This window comes from Pan troglodytes, chromosome 7 (genome assembly GCF_028858775.2).
Source record: "Pan troglodytes isolate AG18354 chromosome 7, NHGRI_mPanTro3-v2.0_pri, whole genome shotgun sequence".
In the NCBI taxonomy this organism is placed as follows: domain Eukaryota; kingdom Metazoa; phylum Chordata; class Mammalia; order Primates; family Hominidae; genus Pan; species Pan troglodytes.
Window position 1 is genome coordinate 96917381 of NC_072405.2, and position 20019 is coordinate 96937399.

The 20019-nt window shown below is 38.5% G+C and overlaps 1 protein-coding gene across 1 annotated transcript in view; it reads right to left on the minus strand.

The window, feature by feature from the left end:
* The window catches only part of CNGB3 (cyclic nucleotide gated channel subunit beta 3), a 169472-nt gene that overhangs the window by 91028 nt on the left and 58425 nt on the right, over nt 1-20019 (minus strand). The window contains exons 4-6 of the mRNA XM_519846.8: nt 4548-4702; nt 1591-1743; nt 497-705 (exon numbers count right to left, since the gene is read on the minus strand). Of these exons, the coding sequence (XP_519846.5) occupies nt 497-705; nt 1591-1743; nt 4548-4702 (517 nt within the window). The remainder of the gene's footprint in view (nt 1-496; nt 706-1590; nt 1744-4547; nt 4703-20019) is intronic.

Consider the following 20019-nt stretch of genomic DNA (forward strand, 5'->3'; position numbering starts at 1 on the left):
CTCAGCTACTATCCAGCTTTGGGCTTTGAGCAAATAACCTCCCTCTCTAAACCTCAGTTTCCTCATTTGTAAATGGGGCTAATTACATCTTTTTCATAGTGTCATTGAAAGGATTAAGGGAAGTATTATAAATAAGTTAACTAGAACAATAATGCTAGCTGACATTTAATACTCATTCACTAGGCACCAGACACAATCTAGGCACTTCAAAGGCCTCAACTTATTTAATCTTTCCATCAATATTATGATGGTGTTTTTGTTATTTTCACTTTAAATATGAGGAAACTAAGGTACAGGGAGATGCATGTTCTCCAGCACATTGTGAACACTCAATGGCTGTTTTATAATTGTTTTCTTGTTATTATTGCTCATGACTTCTTGCAATTATCCATGCAGATAGCCAGTCAAACATTAAATAAAACAATGCTGTTACTTTCTGTAGCCCAATTAGATGTTATTCACGTTTCAGTTTCTGCCTTTCCCGAACCCCACTTACTATTATGTCTCCTCCTCTTACAAACTGGAGTCTGGGCTGGATAAATAGCATATCATAAAGGTAGATGATATCACATATGATGTCCGCAATAAGCCAGTAGTGTATGTTGTCTGCGGTTTGATATGGGAAGACGAGGCGCAGTGGTATAAACCAGCAGTTCCAGTTATAGGCAAGAGTGACAAGCAAGAGCCACAGGAGATAGAGTCGATCTGGAAAAACAGCAAGTGGTGCAATCCAAATGACATAGAACAAACACAGAAAGAATTCTGTTGCTTAGTTTGGGGTGGTTGGGGCACTACCCTCTAGAGAGCAATTTGCCATAGAAGGCTCTATTAAACATTCAACACCATTCTGCCTCTGGACTGTGAGGCTCCGGGCTTTACAAGAGATGTTAAATGATCTTATCACCTCTTCCGAAAGTGGAGAGTTTCCTTCCAGTCTCCTTAAGAAGTGGCCCCTCTGAGTCTGTCCACACAGGTAGCTGTACTATTTGGATCAGGAAACGAGAATTTCAAGAAAAGTTGGAAGGACTTTGCACAGACATCACTGCAGCCACAGATCTTTAGTTCCTCAGTAGTTAAGTTGCAGGATTGATTGCCCAGGGCAGGTGGCAGAAAGGCCACATCCTGCCAGAAGGAATATGGCACTGAATGGGAGGGCAGAGGGTCAGCCCATTAACGTAGTCCATGTCCCTTCACACATAGCCCTTCTCTGCCTCTGGGAGGCTGCAGGAAAGGATTTGTTCAATTAGAATAATCAACAATGTGAAGCCATGGAAGAAGACTGACACTTTATAATGATGTGTGAGTGTGTCAGTGCACATATTGTGGAGTGCTTTGGGCCTTCTTTTCAAAGGTAATTAGGGGCAGGAGAGGATCTGGACTGCCTTTTAAATATAGGCAAGAATATTGTATTTCTTGTCTTCACCAAAGATGGGCAAATGATCCTTTGCAGGTTATATAATTTAAATTCTGCTTCCTAGTTAGATTGAGAATATGAAGTAAGGAAAATAGAAGCTATCTGTGACTTTGAGTCACAGGGTTTCTTGGTGATAGCCAGCCCTCCCACTATGATAATTCACCCTTTGATAATACCTGTGTATGAATCTATGCTGTTTGGAAGTTTAAGTCGCTTTAAGTACTCTGTTAAAGGCATCTTCTTGACTTTGAACCACAACAGCCTGTAGTAATGTTCTTCTGTTGGCTTATCATCGCTTTCTTTTACTGGTGGTACAGCCGTGGGCTTTGCTTCATAGGAAAAAAAAAAAAGATGAAACATTTGAAGAGGTTAAGTTAGTTTAGTTAAAAACTTGAATTTCTTAACCAAACACCGCATGTTCTCACTCATAAGTGGGAGTTGAACAATGAGAACATATGGGCACAGGGAGGGGAACATCACACACTGGGGTCTATCGGGGGGTGGGGGACAAGGGGAGGGATAGCATTAGGAAAAATACCTAATGTAGATGATGGGATGATGGGTGCAGCAAACCACCATAGCCCATATATACCTATGTAGCAAACCTGCATGTTCTGCACATGTATCCCAGAACTTAAAGTATAAAAAAATCCAAAAAACTTGAATTTCTTAAAGTCGGAACATTTATGAATCTTCCTCTTTTGATACAGACAGATGAAACAAAACCTTCATGACATTTAAAATAGTGACATTTATTTCACTGTGTGTGTGTTTGTATAAAGAAAAAATATGTCAATGTAAAAAATTAAAGGAAAAACAATTTTTAAAATAAATAAATGTTAATAAATTTTTACAAAAAAAAAAAAAAAGAACAGGAAAAACTACTAAATGATGACAAAATTCAGGATAGTGTTTACCTTGGCAAGGGGGCTTTGTCACCTGGGTAGACCGGAAGTTTTCTCTAGTGAGGGAAATGTCCTTTATCTTGGAGGGTGGTGATGGTGATGCAACAAGACTATTCATGTGTAAAAATTATCCAGGCATGGTGGTGCACGCCTGTAGTCCCAGCTCCTCTGAAGGCTGAGGCAAGAGGATCATTTAGGCCCAAGAGTTAGAGGCGGCGGTCAGCTATGACTACTGTGCCACTGCACTCCAGCCTGGGTGACAGAGCAAGACCCTGCCATTAAAAGAATAAAATAAGATTAAATAAATATATAAATAAAATGTTTGTCTACACTGAAATATTTATGGATGAAATATAGTGTCTGGAATTTGCTTTAAAAACTCATTGTAACTCCAATGTTACAGGAAATAAGTTTTAAAAAATGAAAAAAGAATATGTTAAAATAATTGAGCTGTACACTTAATATTTGTGGATTTTACAGTTTTTAAACTATGTCTCAAATAAAAATGTAGAGTATAAAATAAAGACATTCTCACATTAAAAAAGAAAACAAATCATGTTGTATATCTTAAAGTATACAATAAAAACAAAATAAAATAGTAACATTTATGAAAATATACAGGTAATGAAAACACTGAAATTTGGAAATATGTAACAGGTTTAAAGCTCACAAATAAGGTGTCACAAAGGTGTTACAAATAGAGTATTTTAAATACAAGCTTGATTTTCACATACTTTGGAGCATTAATAAAGCCAGAGATCCGAAACACTGCAAATGTACGTCATTCCACAGGTTTTGGTTTGGTGCTTCTTTACCCTCACACATGTCACACACAATATTCTTTTCAATATATCTTTATCAAAGTATAATAACTATGATTTCTTTTAGCCTCTTCTGTTTAAAAAGAAACTGTTATACAATACACAGTTTATTTTGAAAACCCACATTCTCTTATACAGAACTACAAGGAATCTCAACTCCATCCCATGTAATTATCAACTTGATTTGCATTTATGTGTTAAACAACAAAGCTTTGTTCTATTCTTTTCCTGTATATATATAAATATTTTACATAGATGTAATCACAGTATGTGTTACTTTTGTGCTGTATATTATCATATTGATTTTTTTTTTTCGGAGTCTTGCTCTGTTGCCAGGCTGGAGTGCAGTGGCGCAATCTTGGCTCACTGCAACCTCTGCCTCCTGGGTTCAAGCAATTCCCCTGCCTCACCTCCCGAGTAGCTGGTACTACAGGCATGCGCCACCACGCCTTTCTGATTTTTTGTATTTTAGTAGAGACAGGGTTTCACCATGTTGGCCAGGATGGTCTTGATCTCCTGACCTCGTGATCCGCCTGCCTCGGCCTCCCAAAGGGCAAGGATTACAGGCATGAGCCACTACGCCTGGCCAATTAATTTTTCATACACACATTTTTGTAGTTATTAGCGTGGTTGATAATAGTTCCTCCCTTTACTTGATTGGTTTGTTGATGTCCTTTGCTCTCTTGGATACCCAGGTAATATTCCTGTGTTTTTATAATATGTACTGTGCATAATATGGGTATTTTAAATATTTACAATAAAATTTGTTATAGAAGATACTGTTTGTGTCCTACACATATATCCTGAGCCTGGAGGTCACCTGTAGGAGGCTTCCCTGCATCTGTCGGAGGATTTCCTCTAGCAGGTTTACTGAAAGTGCTGGGGAGGTAACAGTATCAAGCTCCAGCACCAACCAGTTTCCTCCTCTTCCATTCAAGTAATTTTCAAGTATGAGCCACACAGTTTTTCAGCTGGACAAAGCCCCAATGGCAGAGCAGTAATCCTCTTATTTTTTTCTTTTTTTTAATTAAAAAAAAGAGATAGGGCCTCACTATGCTGCCCAGGCTAGTTTCAAACTCCTAGGCTCAAGCAATCCTCCTGTCTTGGTCTCCCAAAGTGCTGGGATTATAGATGTGAGCCACTGCACCCTGCCAGGTGTGAGCCACTGCACCCTGCCAGGTGTGAGCCACTGCGCCCCGCCAGTGATCCTCTTATTAACCCATGTGTACTGTCTTAACTTTGTTCTCCGTCTCACCACTAGTACCTTCCTGGATCACTCTCAAAATAAACTGTACGTAAATCATTTTCTCAGGGTCTGCTTTTGGGAGATCCAAACTAAAACATCTGCAAAACACAGGTCCCCTCAGCACTTCTTTCTTCCCAGTACTTGGAGGGAGCAATGCTTACCAGTTTGTGGGCTGGCTTCGGGTGAGGAGAGATCTCCCTCTACCAACTTTTTCTTGTAGAGGGCTGTTCTTTGACGCATTCTTTTCACCAGGTTGTGTAGCTGGGCATCAGCATACTCATTTATAACAGGAGCTGCAGGCGGTTTGTTTTGTGGGCTAAATGAGAAAAAAAATGGCAATAGAGATGGGCCCATGAAGAAATAGATATAAGGGAAAGATTAAATCTTTTCACCTTCCTTATATATTCAAGATTATTAACTTCCCCTTTTTTGTGATTGAATAGCACAATTCAAACATTAGGTTTAATGGAAATAGTGCTGGTGGAATACAGATTTGTTATTAAAAAAATTAGAATCCTCAAATAGCAAGTGGTAACTCTTGACCATATTGGATCTTGATGACAGTGATTCTGTTATTACATTGTATCACTAGGACAAGTAAAGCTACAGATGGTGGGGCAGGCAGAAGCCTAAGATGGCCCCAAGATTCCCTGTCCCTTGGTATATGTGCCTGCATAATCCCAGGGACAATAAATATGGTGGTTTTATTCCCGTCAGTAGTCCATGTTATGTGGCACAGTTGATAAGGAGATTATATAGGTGGGCCTGATCTAATCATACCAGGCCTTTAAAAGTAGAGTTTCTCCAGCTGCTGACACAGCAAGAAGGCAGAGATTTGAAGTACAAGGGAGATTTTACTTGAGAGAAATCCTCCATGGCTGATCGTGAAGAAGAGGGTCACCTGGTTAGAATTCCATGAGGCCTCTAGGAGGCTGAGAGTGATTCCTGGCTAGCTGTTCACAAGAAAACAGGGACTTCAGAGGTACAACTGCAGGAACTGATTTTGCCAATAACCTGAATGAACTTGGAAGTAGATTCTTCACCACAACCTCCTAGTGAGAGCCTAGTCTGGCCTGGCCAACACCTTGATTTCAGCCTTGTGAGACCTGAAGCCAAGAACCCGGTTGAGCCCACTCAGACTTCTGATTTGGACCCATTTGCTAATAGCTGGGTGGTTTTTAATTTTATTTTATTTATTTGTTATATCTTCAACTTTTATTTTTGGGTGTTGTTTTAAATCACTTAAGTATGTGGTAATTTGTTATGTGGCAATAGAAAAATAATGCAGCTGCTGTGCTTCAATGAACTTCCTTTTGATTTTTCGTTTGTTTGTTTGGACTGAGTCTCACATTGTCGCCCAGGATGGAGTGCAGTGGTGTGATCTTGGCTCACTGCAATCTCTGCCTCCCAGGTTCAAGCAATTCTCATGCCGCAGCCTCCCAAGTAGCTAGGACTACAGGTGCGTGCCACCATGCCTAGCTAATTTTTGTAGTTTTAGTAGAGACTGGGTCTCACCATGTTGGCCAGGCTGGTCTCGAACTCCTGACCTCAGGTGGTTTGCCTGCCCTGGCCTCCCAAAGTGCTAGGATTACAGGCTTGAGCCTCCGTCCCCAGCCAATGAACTTCCTTTCTGAGAAAATACACAAACAGCCTAGCATGGAGCGTAGAGTAGACATTAGGATACTTCATCAAGACCTGAGCTTCTTCACAGATTTCCCTCAGAGCTCTCAGTGTCTATCTTCCTTCCAATGTCTGACATTGGGTCTACATGAGCCCATGTAGGCTCCATCCATACTCTTCTCCTCATATCTGCCCTTCCCATCTCACCTCCAAGTGGCAGCCCATGGGGTTCACAGCGCATCTGGGTAACTTGTAGATTCCACTTAAGAAAATCTCAGTATTGAGTATGAGCCCCTCTCCATGAACCCCTTCCCTACATGGCCCACAGATATATTACATCTATAAATGTTTACAGGTTCCCAGACTATCCATGTTTTTCTCTCTTACCTTCTTATTATCATGGTACAATTTATACTTCTTTCAAAGGTAAACGGTCCTGTCTCAGAATCAAGATCTCCAAGTATGTCACATTAGGACATATAAAAGCCTACTTAAGGATGGTAGAGACCAAGGGGCAGTGAACATAGTTCAGATTCATCTTAAACAGTTCAGAAATAGGTGGACACTAGGTCCATAAAGCCAGAATAACTTTTTTCCTGATTAAGACTTGTCGTAGATATAATTTCACTGATTCCTTCTTAAAGGTGTGCTTAGAAGTTTATTCATCCATCAAGCAGTTATTGAGTTTCTACTTTATGTACTGCAAATAGAAATATAAGTTAGACAGTGTCAGGCCCGATAGTTGTTCGTAGTTTAATGGGGGAAACAAGGATGTCAATCCATAGCTAATGGTAGATAATAAAAACATGTGCAAAGTACTTTGCTCCACACTGAATTTAGTCTGGGGTGTCAAGGAGGGGCTTTGTAGAGGAAGTACACTGTCTTAAGGAACCAGCATATCTTTGACAGATAAATGATAGACTGTCTTCTAGGCATGGAGAGTGATATGTTCAAAGGCATGAAAGAACATGTCATGTTCAGCAGATTTTGGTGTGATTGGAACAGAGTATATGTGTGTGTGTGTAGGGGGCCAGGTGGCAGAGGGTGGCAGGAGTGATGGTGGTTGGGTCTGGAAAGGAAAGGTGAGTGAAGTCAGGTTATGATGGTCCCATGTGATCTATTGAGGAGTTTAGACATTAAGCAGTGGGCAAAGAGAGCCAATGCAGGGTATTAAGCAGACGAAAGGCCTGAGCAGACAGCTTTGAACTTTGGAAAATTAGCAATAGTGAGAGGATAGGCTAATGAGCTGTACTGGAGCTTTTGGATAATTCAAAGAAGAAATCAAGAATGACTAAGTTTCTATTACAAGAGACTAGACTCATGAAGATGACATCAATATAAATAGGAATTCAGGAAGCAGATGTTTGTATGAAGTAGCGGCATGAAAAAATTTTTTTGTGTGTGTATCTTCAGTTTGAGGTGTTTGTAGGACCTTGTGTGATAAAACCTTGTCTGTGATATTCAGGAGACATTCAGAAATACAGTTCTGACAATAAGAACTTGGGGTTCATCGGTGATTATGGAATATTTGAAGTGATTTATGTGTATAACACCATCATAGACTGTAAGATTCTCAAAGCAAGGAACTGTGTCTTTTCTTCATACTCCATAAGATCAGCACAACGTAGGTTTTAATAAATGCTTATTGAGTAAATACACCCACTACTTTTAACAATTTGTTTGACCTTAGTTGATGTGCCTGAGTGCTTTAAAATATATATAAAAAGCTATATTGAATGTTGGTGAATCATTAACTATAAAGTCAGGTATTCAAACTGTCAAACTCTCCAGTGTCCTGAGATCTGAGGAGAATATTTTTTCTTTCCCTGAATTATCTATAAGCCCTAATTGACCATATAATTGCCATTTAGATATATTACTTTGTAGTGTGCAAACCCACCTCATGGTTAAAATGCTGAAATTCACATGAAAAAGAATGCAACCATATCAAATACATATCTATATTTTAACTACTGTGCGTTTTTGTCTTTATGTTAGCTGGAGCATTATGATGTCATTTTATTTCATCTTCTTGTCTTTCTCCAGCTTCTTTTCTAGGATCCTTGCCATTCTCCTCTGCCTATATACATATGGAAGCCATGAATGTATTTTTCTTTAGGTAATTTTGTTATGGAACAGGAAAGGCAAATAGAGAGGAAGAAACATACATCATGAGATAAAACCCAAAAGGGATAAAAGAAAGAACCAATGGTTTTGCCTTATGTAACTATGCTTCATCTGAGCTCTGTTTGCTATTTCTTGTTTATATTACCAATTTTATGATTTTTAAAGAATTATTCCTAATTCCATGATGAAAGTTTTGGTAAACAGTAAAAATATCTTACAATTTAACTTTTGTGTGTGTGTGTGAGATAGGGTCTTGCTCTGCTGCCCAGGCTGGAGTGCAGTGGTACAATCATAGCTCACTGCAGCCTTGACTTCCCTGGGCTCAAGCCATCCTCCCACCTCAGCCTCTTGGGTTGCTGGGACTACAGGTGTGCAACACCACACCTGGCTAATATTTCTTTCTTTCTTTCTTTCTTTCTTTCTTTCTTTCTTTCTTTCTTTCTTTCTTTCTTTCTTTCTTTCTTTTTTTGTTGTTGTTGTTGTTGTTGTTGAGACAGGGTCTTACTCTGTCACCCAGGCTGGAAAGCAGTGGTGCAATCTCGGCTCACTGCAACCTCTGCCTTCCAGGTTCAAGCAATTCTGCTGCCTCAGCCTCCCAAGTAGCTGGGGTTACAAGTGCCCACCACCACACCTGGCTAATTTTTGTATTTTTTAAATTAGACACAGGGTTTCATTATGTTGGCTAGGCTGGTCTAGAACTCCTGACCTCACATGATCCACCTTCCTCGGCCTCCCAGAGTGCCGGCATTTCTTTTGTGTGTGAGTCTGTAGACATGAGGTTTCACCAGGTTGCTCAAGCTGGTCTCAAACTCCTGGGCTCAAGCAATCTTCCTGCCTTGGCCTCCCAAAGTACTGGGATTACTGTTGTGAGCCACTGTCCCCGGCCAATTCTACAAATTTTGATAAACATAGGAGGAAACTCATATTGGATAGTTGTCTTCCTATTCTATTCTATTCTGTTCTGTTCTGTTCTAGAGATGGGGACTCACTCTGTCACCATCATAGCTTACTGAGGCCATAAACTCCTGAGCTCAAGCAATCTTCCCACCTCAGCCTCCTGTGTAGCTGGCAAAAGGTGTGTGCCATCATGCCTTGCTAATATATTTATTTTTTCTAGAGATGGGGTCTTGCTTTGTTGCCCAGGCTGGTCTTTAAGTAGGAGCTCCTGCCTCAGCCTCCCAAAGTACTGGGATTGCAGATGTGAGTCACAAAAGATGGCCTAAAATTTTATTTATATATCTCTATGAAAGAATAAAGGATTGGTTATTGTTAGAATAAAATTTGTGACTTTTTTTGATAAAGGTACAAGGGAAACTCATTTTTTAAAAAGCTGATGAAAAAGAAAAGAACTATAGTAGTTTCCTTATTTCTTTAAATTCAGTCAGAGGCACAGGCCAAAAAAATTGTATAATTAACAATTAGGGTTACAGAAGTTTTTACCCTCTAGGGCAATGCTAGTAAGATTGGAATGGGTGAGGCGAGTTAAGTTTTTTGTTTTTTGGGGTAAAGTGGTGGGGTTGCGGGGAAGTCCACTGTGAAAGGGAAGATAGGAAAGAAAAACACCTGGTCTGCAGCTGCACTCAATATTATTAGTTTTAAGAAAGAGAACATTTATAAGATGTGGATCTTGAAATTGGCTCTTTTAAAACTATCTCTATTTGTTAGGACTCTAAGAAAGTTTTGACGTGCACGCAGGGATAACATATTCTCTAGTTTAAGATGGCTGCTTTAGTATAACATGGAGAGATGACTAATTTTGATGAGCATGGTAACATGAGTGGGTGGTGATCTGCGGTGAGTTCACAGCAGAGATGGTTTCCTAGTTGAATCGTGAAGGATGGACAGCACTTTGATAACATAAGGGGAAGGTATTCAAGGCAAAGGAAACAGCTTTAGAAAAGGGGTGTTCATTGCTGCCTAATAGAATACAATAAAGGCTCAAACATTTTAACGTAAGATCCCAAGTGAACTAAAATTTGGCTTGAATGGTCAGTTGAGGTTGATGGGGAACCAGGGCAGAATTCTAAGCAGAAGAGGGACATGATTAGCTATGCTTTGGAAAAATAATTGAAAAAAGAAAGAAGATAATTAGTTGCAGTAAGGAGGAAGTGTGACTTGAAGAAGGGAGATAATCAATTTAAAATATGTGGGTTAATGTCAGAGTATGGAATTCCATGTTTGGTCATTGTACTACATTGAATAATATTCTGCCAACATTTATGTCCACCTGGAACCTCAGAATGTGAACTTATTTTAAAATCGAGTCTTTATAGATTTAACTATTTAAGTTAAGATGAAGCCATACCAGAGTAGGGTGGGCCCTCAATCCAGTGACTGGGGTCTCTATAAGAAGCCTAAGTGCTGGAGTGGCCTATCAACTACAAGCCAGTAACGCTGCCTTTCCTATTTTTGCATCTGCTCATGAATATAGTAATTTACATATAGTTAATTTATGTTTGCCGAGTCTCTCAGGTACACTGATGATGAATAAATCAGAACAGTATGAATTTTTTTTTAAAAAGCCTACTTGAAGACAGAGAAGAGACGCAAGGAGAATGCCATGTGACAACAGTGGCAGAAATTGGAGCACTACATTGCTAAGTCAGAAAACACAAAGGATTGTTGGTGATCACCAAAAGCTAGGAGAGCGAGCATGGAAAAAATTCTCCCTCAGCTCTTTCAAAAGGACCAAACTTGAATTCAGGCTTCTAGCCTCCAGAACTGCGAGAAAATAAATATCTGTTGTTTTAAGCCACCCAGTTTGTGGTAATTTGTTATGGCAGTCTTAGGAAACTAACAGAGTTAGCAAAGCAGATAATTATGATAACATATGGACAACTCATATGGAAGCATAAGTTGTAAGAGAAATAGCAATACATTCAGTTTAGTAAATGTGAAACTTGAGTCGTAAGTTAAGAATCAAGGTCTCTTTCAATACATTTGGTACAGCAAGCAGTTGAGAATTTAGGTCTGGAAATCGGAAGGGAGGACTGCGTGGTAGATATTGAACTAGGTTGAAATCACCTGTCTAGAGGATGTGGTGGGAATGATATAGTGGATGAGATTACCAGTAAAAGCCTGCATAGAACAAGAAAAATTGGGAAGTCACAACCTTGGAATTTACTGACATTTACGGCATAGCATAAGAAAAGGAACTGAGAAGTAGCAATTAGAGAGAGAGATCTAAAAGAGAAAAATGCCACAAAAAATCAGGGAAGGTAAGAGTTTGAAAAAGGAAGTCAGTGGCATCTTATGCTGCACATAAAGTGAGTAGGATGGGGGCAAGTAAGAGTTCACTGGTCATCTTTAAGAACATTGGTTAGGGAGATATGTAATGCCATCAAATTTTGTCATTTTCTCCCCATTAGTCTTAACAAGTATTTTGTGAAACAGGTATGTAGACTCTTGTGTTTGTTCTCTAAATAGTATTTTGAATTTCTATTCATTATTTTCTTTTGCAAACTTTGCTAGTTCCTTTTAATTCTTAATTAAGAATTAATTCATTTTTCAGTGACTTAACTCATTTCTCAAAAATCCCAGTTGGTTCAATTTTTTTAAAACCCACTATTTCTATCTTGTTGAATAACAGGCAGGAATTAGGCGAAGAGTATTGTATTCTAATTTGGGAAGTTTTTAGGGGAGAAAGGAGCAGGTCCTTTTTCTTTTGCCATGTTTAGGCAATAATTAATGATAAATTCATACAGCTGCCCTCAAAAGTTACATCTGAAAAAAATCTCACTTTAAATCCATGAGTATTTTTGGTGGGAATACACTTCTGAGTGAAAATAGCACAAAATTATGATTTTTTGCCAAAGTATGTGGCAGTCTACCATAAAGCCTATACGTTTTAGGCAAATTTGGGAAAGTATAGATATAACTCAACCAAGTCTCACTTCACTCCCTTTTCACATTCACCTCTAAATGCTGTGAAGATTTTGAGTTGTTTATCACATTTCACTTGTGCATTATGGTATTGTTTGCACACATCAGTTTGTACATATGGTAGTGTACATATGGATGTTATGATGCACAATTTCCTAACCTAACTTATTCATGATCTGTGTAGAATATGCTGCAATGCATGTATGGTTCCAACACTTGTTTCCACACCCCATGTTAGCCGTCTACTCTCTAGAGCATTTCTTTAGTTAATCTGGAAGTGCTGGAGGTATGTCTCTGTTGTTTATTTTTGTTACTAGTGAATCATATTCTATTGTCCCAAAAATGTAATGGTACCTAACCCTGTTTAAAGTTAGTCAACCATTTTAAGGCTAAAGTAACAACAAAAAAAATTTCATAGATTGTGAATTTATATTATACACCCATATGTACACACACCTGCCTATATACACAAAAATCAACACACATAACCAATGGCAACCCTTCCAAAATCTAAATGCAATTGGAAAAAGAATGAATAAACATATCAGCATAAACATAGTCATAATACTAATATATTTAATTTCAGTAAACATTTAAAATTCCTCAATGGCTTCAGGTATTTTTTTGGGAGTAGGAAATTAACAAGTAGGGTGACCGTGTTTTTACCATTTTTTCTCTGTGGAGTAGCAGCCTGAAAGAGTCAAAGAATGTTTGATACAATGTTCCTGAAAATTGGTGTCTTGGGGAAGCTATGAGGTGCATTTTGAACATCTCATTCATTTATTCAACTAATATTTATTGTGCACTTATTTTGCACCAGGAAAGCTCATCATATTCTGTATTCACTTTGAAGATTTTTTAGTTAACATTCCTCTCTTTCATTTTACACACACTCTTACATTTATTAGTTTATTTATTTGTTAGTTTATACTCTTCCTTATTAGTTTGTTTATTGATGTTTTCTTTATTTAAAACGTGTTTCATTAGAATGTGTTATGGGCTAAATTTTGTTCCCCCAAAATTCATATGTTGTAGTCCTAACCCCTAATGTGACTGAATTTGGAGACACGACCTATGGGGAGGAATTAAGGTTATATGAAGTCATAAGGATAAGGCCCTAATCTGATAGGATTGATAGGATTGGTGTCCTTTTTCTTTCTTTCTTTCTTTTTCTTTTTTTTTGAAAAGGAGTCTTGCTCTGTCACCCAGGCTGGAGTGCAGTGGCACAATCTTGGCTCACTGCAACCTTTGCCTCCTGGATTCGAGCAATTCTCCTGTCTCAGCTTCCCAAGTAGCTGGGATTACAGTTGCCCACCACCATGCCTGGCTAATTTTTGTATTTTTAGTAGAGATGGAGATTTGCCATGTTGGCCAGGCTGGTCTTGAACACCTAACCTCAGGTGATCCGCCCACCTTGGCCTCCAAAATTGTTGGGATTACAGGCATGAGCCACCGCGTCTGGTCAGGATTGGTGTCCTTATAAGAAAAAGAAGAGGCACTAAAGAGCACTTTCTTTCATCTCATTCACAGCGGAAAGTCCATATGGAAATACAGCAAGAAGGCAGCCATCTACTATCCATCTACGAGGAAGAGAGGCGGCTTCACCAGAACCGAGTCTGACAGCACCTTGATCTTGGACTCCTAGCCTCCAGAACTGTGAGAAAATACATTTCTGTTTGTTAAGCCTGTGATATTTCAGTCAGTGGTATTTCATTATGGAAGCTCAAGTGGACTAACCTGGAATACATACATATCAAGAAAAAAGGGGTAAATCTATTTTAAGAAGCAGGTGAAAAATTAGATCAAGATATTAGGCCAAATGCCATACATCCCGAGATGACAGAAAAAAATGTTGTGAAAACTCTATAATGCTGGAAAGCAAGACATTGCCACCAGTAAGCCAGAAAATTTGAGACATTTCTGAAAGTTAGAAAGCATATGGGTTCATATGTTAGCTCATTTAATGCTCACAGTTGTAAAGTGCTCAGAACAGTGTTGATGTTAATGAAAAAAACCATCATTCAAACAGTCACAGGAGACGTTCATTGCAAAGTGAGAGGGTTCTGAGAGAGTTTTACCCTTGGAGGAAATGAATACAAGGGGCCAGAAGGGGCCATGGTCAACCATTGGGGTGATTCCACACCAATTGCATTCAGAGTAATGAAGTAGGTTGTTCTCTTTTTGACCAAACCTGCATTCAGTTGATAAGTGCAGAAGCATTTTCCTCTAGGCGGTGAGAGGGAATTTGGAGTAGAGAAGCAGAGCTGTATCTTAGCAGGATGGCAACAATCAAAAGGAATGGGGGACTCTATGCCCAGACAGTGAGTTGGTCTTATACTACTCTTGACAGTGGTTTTCCCTCATAGTGTAGAAAGAATACGGTCAAGTGAACATCATCTACAGCAATGGCATACCAAGTTGTGGGGTGAGGAGGGGAGGTGGAGTGAGAGGAAGTTGTGGGACTCATCTTCCCCAGGTGTAGGCAATAAATGGGGGACATTGTCTGTAGGAACTTTAAAAGAACTCCTAAAGCAACTAAAAGTTGGTTTGATTTTTATTATCACCATGTGCTAATACTTCTTAAAAACACTGATAAAATGCTTCTACCCCCAAGGTAAACGGCTCCTACTCTTTGCTCTGTGTCCACTACAGATATACACAAGTTACAGGGGCAATATCAAGTACAAAGATGATCACACAAACACCAAGTTACCAAGCGATTGCACAAAATCACTACTATGAGAAGCACTGAAGAAAACAAATTAAAAAAACCCCAGTATCTAAAGAAACAGAATAACAAAGCTGATGATATTTTTTAAAAGCTTGATATCTTCATAAAGGTAAGAAAGTATATCTATTATATGTTGATTGGGATAGATTATTGCGAAAGGGAATAGATAAGAGATGTGAAGAGAAAAAATTTGATTATCCAAAAAACAAAAATAAACAACAAAAAAAGATTTGAGATTAGCTAAACTGCCGAATGAACACAACAGAGGAGAGAATGAGTTGAAGAATTCTCCCAGAGTGTAGCACAGGACAACAGGTGTAAAAGTACACAAGGAAAGTATGACAGGACTGAAGTTACATCAGGTAAGAAAAGCATATGGAGAATAGATCTAGAAGTTACAACACCTGTATAAATTCCCAAAGGAGAGAACAGAGGAAAAAGAGAAGATAAATCAGTCAAAGAAACTGTAGGGAAACATTCTGCAGAGCTGAAGAAATGTACAAGTCTTCAGATTCAAAGAGGTCACCAGCGGTGAGTGAAATGAATAAGAGAAAACTCAAACCTGGCACACTGTCAGAAATCTCAGAACACTAAAATTAAAAAGAAAAATTCTAAAAGCTTCAAGAGATGGAAAAAAACAACAACCTTATAAAAACATTAGATTGGCTTCAGATTTCTCATTGACAACACTGAACACTAGAAGCTAATGGAGCAATGTCTCAAAATTTCCCAGGGAAAATAAATTTTCTTTGAACTCCATATTGCCAAACCCTAGATAAGATTATCTCTTTGCTTTTCTCAGGAAGACTTCACCTTCCAAGCACAACTCTTCCTTGCTAAGAAAGCAGCAAATTCCATTTTTGTGTCAGCTATTCAGTGGTGGCTTCTTCCTTTTACACTAGGAATATCATGTAAAAGGTAAAAATGTTTAAAAAGAGAAAGCAAATGAAGGAGTTGAAATTTTTCTTGGTGTAGCATGCAGAGCTCTGTAAAAGTTTTATTGAGATATTTAGTATAGGCCTTGAGGCTAAAGTAGATCTGCTGACCTTTCCCTGAATCTAAATTTTGGAACCACATGCTGAAGAGACATATGCTATTTCCACAGGTCAGGCTGTGGGCCTACTTACCCACCTACTTATCTTGAGTGAGGACTTCCTCTAAGAAGTAATTCATGCCCAGATGGACTTGCTGCATGACAGAAGGAAACACCTAGAGAAAAATAAGTCCTGATTTCCTGCCTTTGAGGTGAAGCAATCCCAACCACTACTAAAGAGGGGTGGATGAATATCTTGGCTTCTGACCAATTAGGTCAGCAACTTCTCCAGCTATGAGTAAATTGGGAATGAAACAGGGGATAGCAAGAGGCCAGTTTGACAGGGGGATTGTAGAGGTACTTCAACTCCCCAAAACAAATATCAGTGTTTCTGAGGTTGATTTGTCATTGCCTCGATAGCAGGATGTGTGGCTGGGGTCTGGAGATGAAAGTAGATGTACATGATGCAGAGATTGGCTTCTTTCATAGCGATGCCAGGAGAGATGTGTGGAGAGCTCCTGGAAGGGAGGGGTTCCATTCAAAACAATTCAATCATGTAAATGCAAACGGAGGACATTTGTAGAAAGAGGGAAACCAAGAACATCCGAGTCAATAATGCAAAATCGCATGTGAGGCTTAGAGAAACCAGAAAGAGCACAGACAGAAGGAAATCAGAGTAGGGAAGGGGGAAGAAGTCAGGGTGCCAATAAACAGAAATGTGGAGTAAGGTCCTGCTTCTGCACATTGGGATTCAGGACTGTAAGACAGAGTTCTAAACTCTGGTGACCCGTGTGTGGTTGAGGTCAGCTGTTAGAGCCCTGGAGCACCAGGCTCCCAGTTTTTGACCATCTAGAAATTAGGAGGTTCAGTGCCTGCCTGGGAAAATTCTTGGGCAGATTCTTCTTTAAGAGTGACTGGGTAGTAAATGATTATCAGGATTATACTTCCTTGACTGGAAAATATTTACACAGCTTTTTTCTCTGAAAGTATAGATAGAGACATCATTTTTATTTCAGGTAAAGAATTAACAGCACCTAATAAGGAAAGAATGGAGAATGAATATTCAGTTTGATGTTGAAATAAAGGAGAATGCAGTGCATATAGTTAAGAGATACTCTGAGTGCCAAATTAATGTCTGGTTCTTTTTCTTCTTCTTCTAAACAAAAACCCAGGAAGATACACTGAGTTGGTCTGAATGCACTAAAGAGCCAAACTAAGCATATCCAAGCAGGTGGCTGGGTATGTGGGTGAAATTCAAATGATTTTTGACCTTCAAACCACTAAATGAAGGATAATGGAAATGTCTATTAGAAGTAGGTTAACAAAAAAGACTAAGGTGAAATTAAACAAATTGCTGATAACTGCTGAAACTCAGCAAGAGAACTGTACTGGTAGTCTGACTGTACATTGAAACATTCCTTAAGATGCAAACAGATGGTAATAACTTTTCTTTTTTAAGGAATTATATTTTCATGAAGACATTTATACTGATTAGGTCACTGCCATAAGTCTTGATTGGTTATCTACTGCTAGGGACAGACCTGCAGGATATTCATGTACCATTAAAAAGCTACCAAGTGATTTTTGACAAAGGTGCAAGAGCAATTCAAAGGAGAAAAGATAGCCTTTTCAACAAATGGTGCTGGAGCAACTGGACGGCCATAGGCAAGAAAAGTGAACTTCAACCTAAACCTACACCTTATACAAAAAATTAACTCGAAATGGATCATGGACTTAAGTGGAGAACATAAAACTATATGTTTTAGAAAACAATAGGGAGAAGTTCTGGATCTATGGCTGGCAAAGAGTTCTTAAGTTGGACACTAAAAATACAGTCCATGAAAGCAAAAATCAATCAGATTGCACTTGATCAAAATGGGAAACTTTTGCTTTGTGAAAGATATTGTCATGTTAAAAGCATGAAAAGGCAAGCTACAAGTTGCAGAGTGGGAGAAAATATTCACAGACTACCTATCTGACAAAGGTCTAGTATCTAGGATATAAAGAATTCTCAAAATTCAACAGCAAAATACCAAAACAATCTAATTATGAAGTGGGTAAAACACATGAACAGACATTTCACGGAAGATGATATGCAGATGGCAAATAAGTAAATGAAAAGGTGTCTCACATCATTAGCTATTGGGAAATGCAAATTATAACCACAATGAGCTATAACTACACATCTATCAGAATGGCTAAAATAAAAATAGTGACAACACCAAATGCTGGCAAGCCTGGGAAGAAACTGGATCACTCATACACTGCTGCTTGGAATGTAAAATGATGCAGTCACTCTGGAAAACAGTTTGACAGATTCTTATAAAGCTAAACATGCAATTATCATATGACCCCTATAATTGTACTCCTGGGCATTTATCCTGGAGAAATAAAAACTTTGTGTTTGCACAAAAACTTGTGCACACATATTCATAGATTTATTTGTAATAGCCCCAAACTGGAAGTAACCTGGATGTCTTTCAATAAGTGAATGGTTAAACTGTGGTAAGTTCATGTCATGGAATACTTAGCCAAAAAAAAAAAAAAAAAAAAGGAATAAACTCTTGATGCACACACAATTTAGAAAGATCTCTGGAGAATTATATTGATTAAAAGCCAATCTCTAAAGACTATGTACTGTATGACTCAATTTATATGACATTTTTGAAATAACAAAATTGTAGAGATGGAGAATAGCGATTGTCAAGGATCAGGTTTCGGTGTGGTTATAACAGTGCAACATGAGGGATCTTTGCAGCATGGAATTTTGTATTTTGACTGTGGTGGGGGGATACATGAGCTTGCACATGTAATAAAATTGCACAAAACTAAATATGCCATACGCAAACACACACGCATGGATGAGTACAAGTAAAACTGGAGAAATATGAATAAGATCAGTGGATTATCATTGTCAACATCCTGGTTGTGAATTATCATTTTCAATATCCTGGTTGCGAGATTATTGTACTATAGTTTTGCAAGATGTTACAATTGGGGAAACTGGGTAAAGGGTATATGGGATATTTCTGTATTATTTCTTACAACTGCATGCAAATCTATCCCCAAATTAAATTTTTAATTCATAAAAAAGGCCTCACTAACCTGAGGGCAGGCTGTTTGCTTAGTTATGCTGAGCATACTTACTTATGCAGAACCTGGAGTTCTATAACCTTGTCACTCAGAGTGGTCCACAGACCTGTCACATTGGCATCCCCTGAGAACTTGTCTGGGCCCCTTCCTAGGCCTGTTGAATCAGAATCTGCGTTTTCACAAGCTCCTCAGTTAATTTATATGCACATCGACGTTTGAGAAACATTGTTTCATAAGAGGAGTCTTGCAATTTTATATTGTAAAATGTTGGCAAGAGCCACACTTCCTCCCCCACAAAGCTTAAACATCCTTTCTCTTCTCTTGAGAGAAGGGTAAAAAGTCCTGAGTTTTCTGGAATGCTAGCTGTGTCTATATCACTAACGATTCTCGCAAAACTCAGTGGCTTTATTAGGTTCCTTTCAGATGAATGAACTAAAGCCCAGTCTATCTTACTGAAAAGTCATATATGCAGATAGGTGATAGAAGGTTAGAAACAAATTATGACTGAGCTAACAGAAGAGAGAAGTGAAAATAATTAGAACTCAATGTTTATTGAGCTTTAAATAGTCAGTATTTTGATTTTAAGAGGCAGAACTAGTCTTATAATGAATATCTTCTCCTTAAAAAATGGAGAACATTTAGAATACATGGAACACAACTAAATAAGAATATAGTTATTAGGGTTTTATGTTAGCAGTATGTGCCAGAAGGTGAATTTTTTAATATTTAAACTGAATGACACAAACTTAGTTTGCTTATATGTAAAGTAAAGCTAATATTTTACAGAGGAGAGTAATGTATTAATAATAAACCATGGGAAAACACTTTGAGTCCTCAAGAGGAAAATGTAGAAAAGAAGAACACCATATGGTACTATAACATAAATTTCTAAGGCTATTCAGAGAGGCAGGCTACTCTCCTGATGAACATTGTCATCAAATTTTACGGTCCAAATTACTTACCATGTCTTGTGCAAATAATTTGTATGGTCTGTCACATACTGTATTACACTGAATATTCAATTCAAATAGCCTAGTTTCTGAAGGGCATAACAGCACATAGCTGTAAAACTTACTCATAAATCATATGGGCATGGTTAATGGAGCTCACCATTCGATCTATTTGTAGTCAGTACAGATCTGGGATG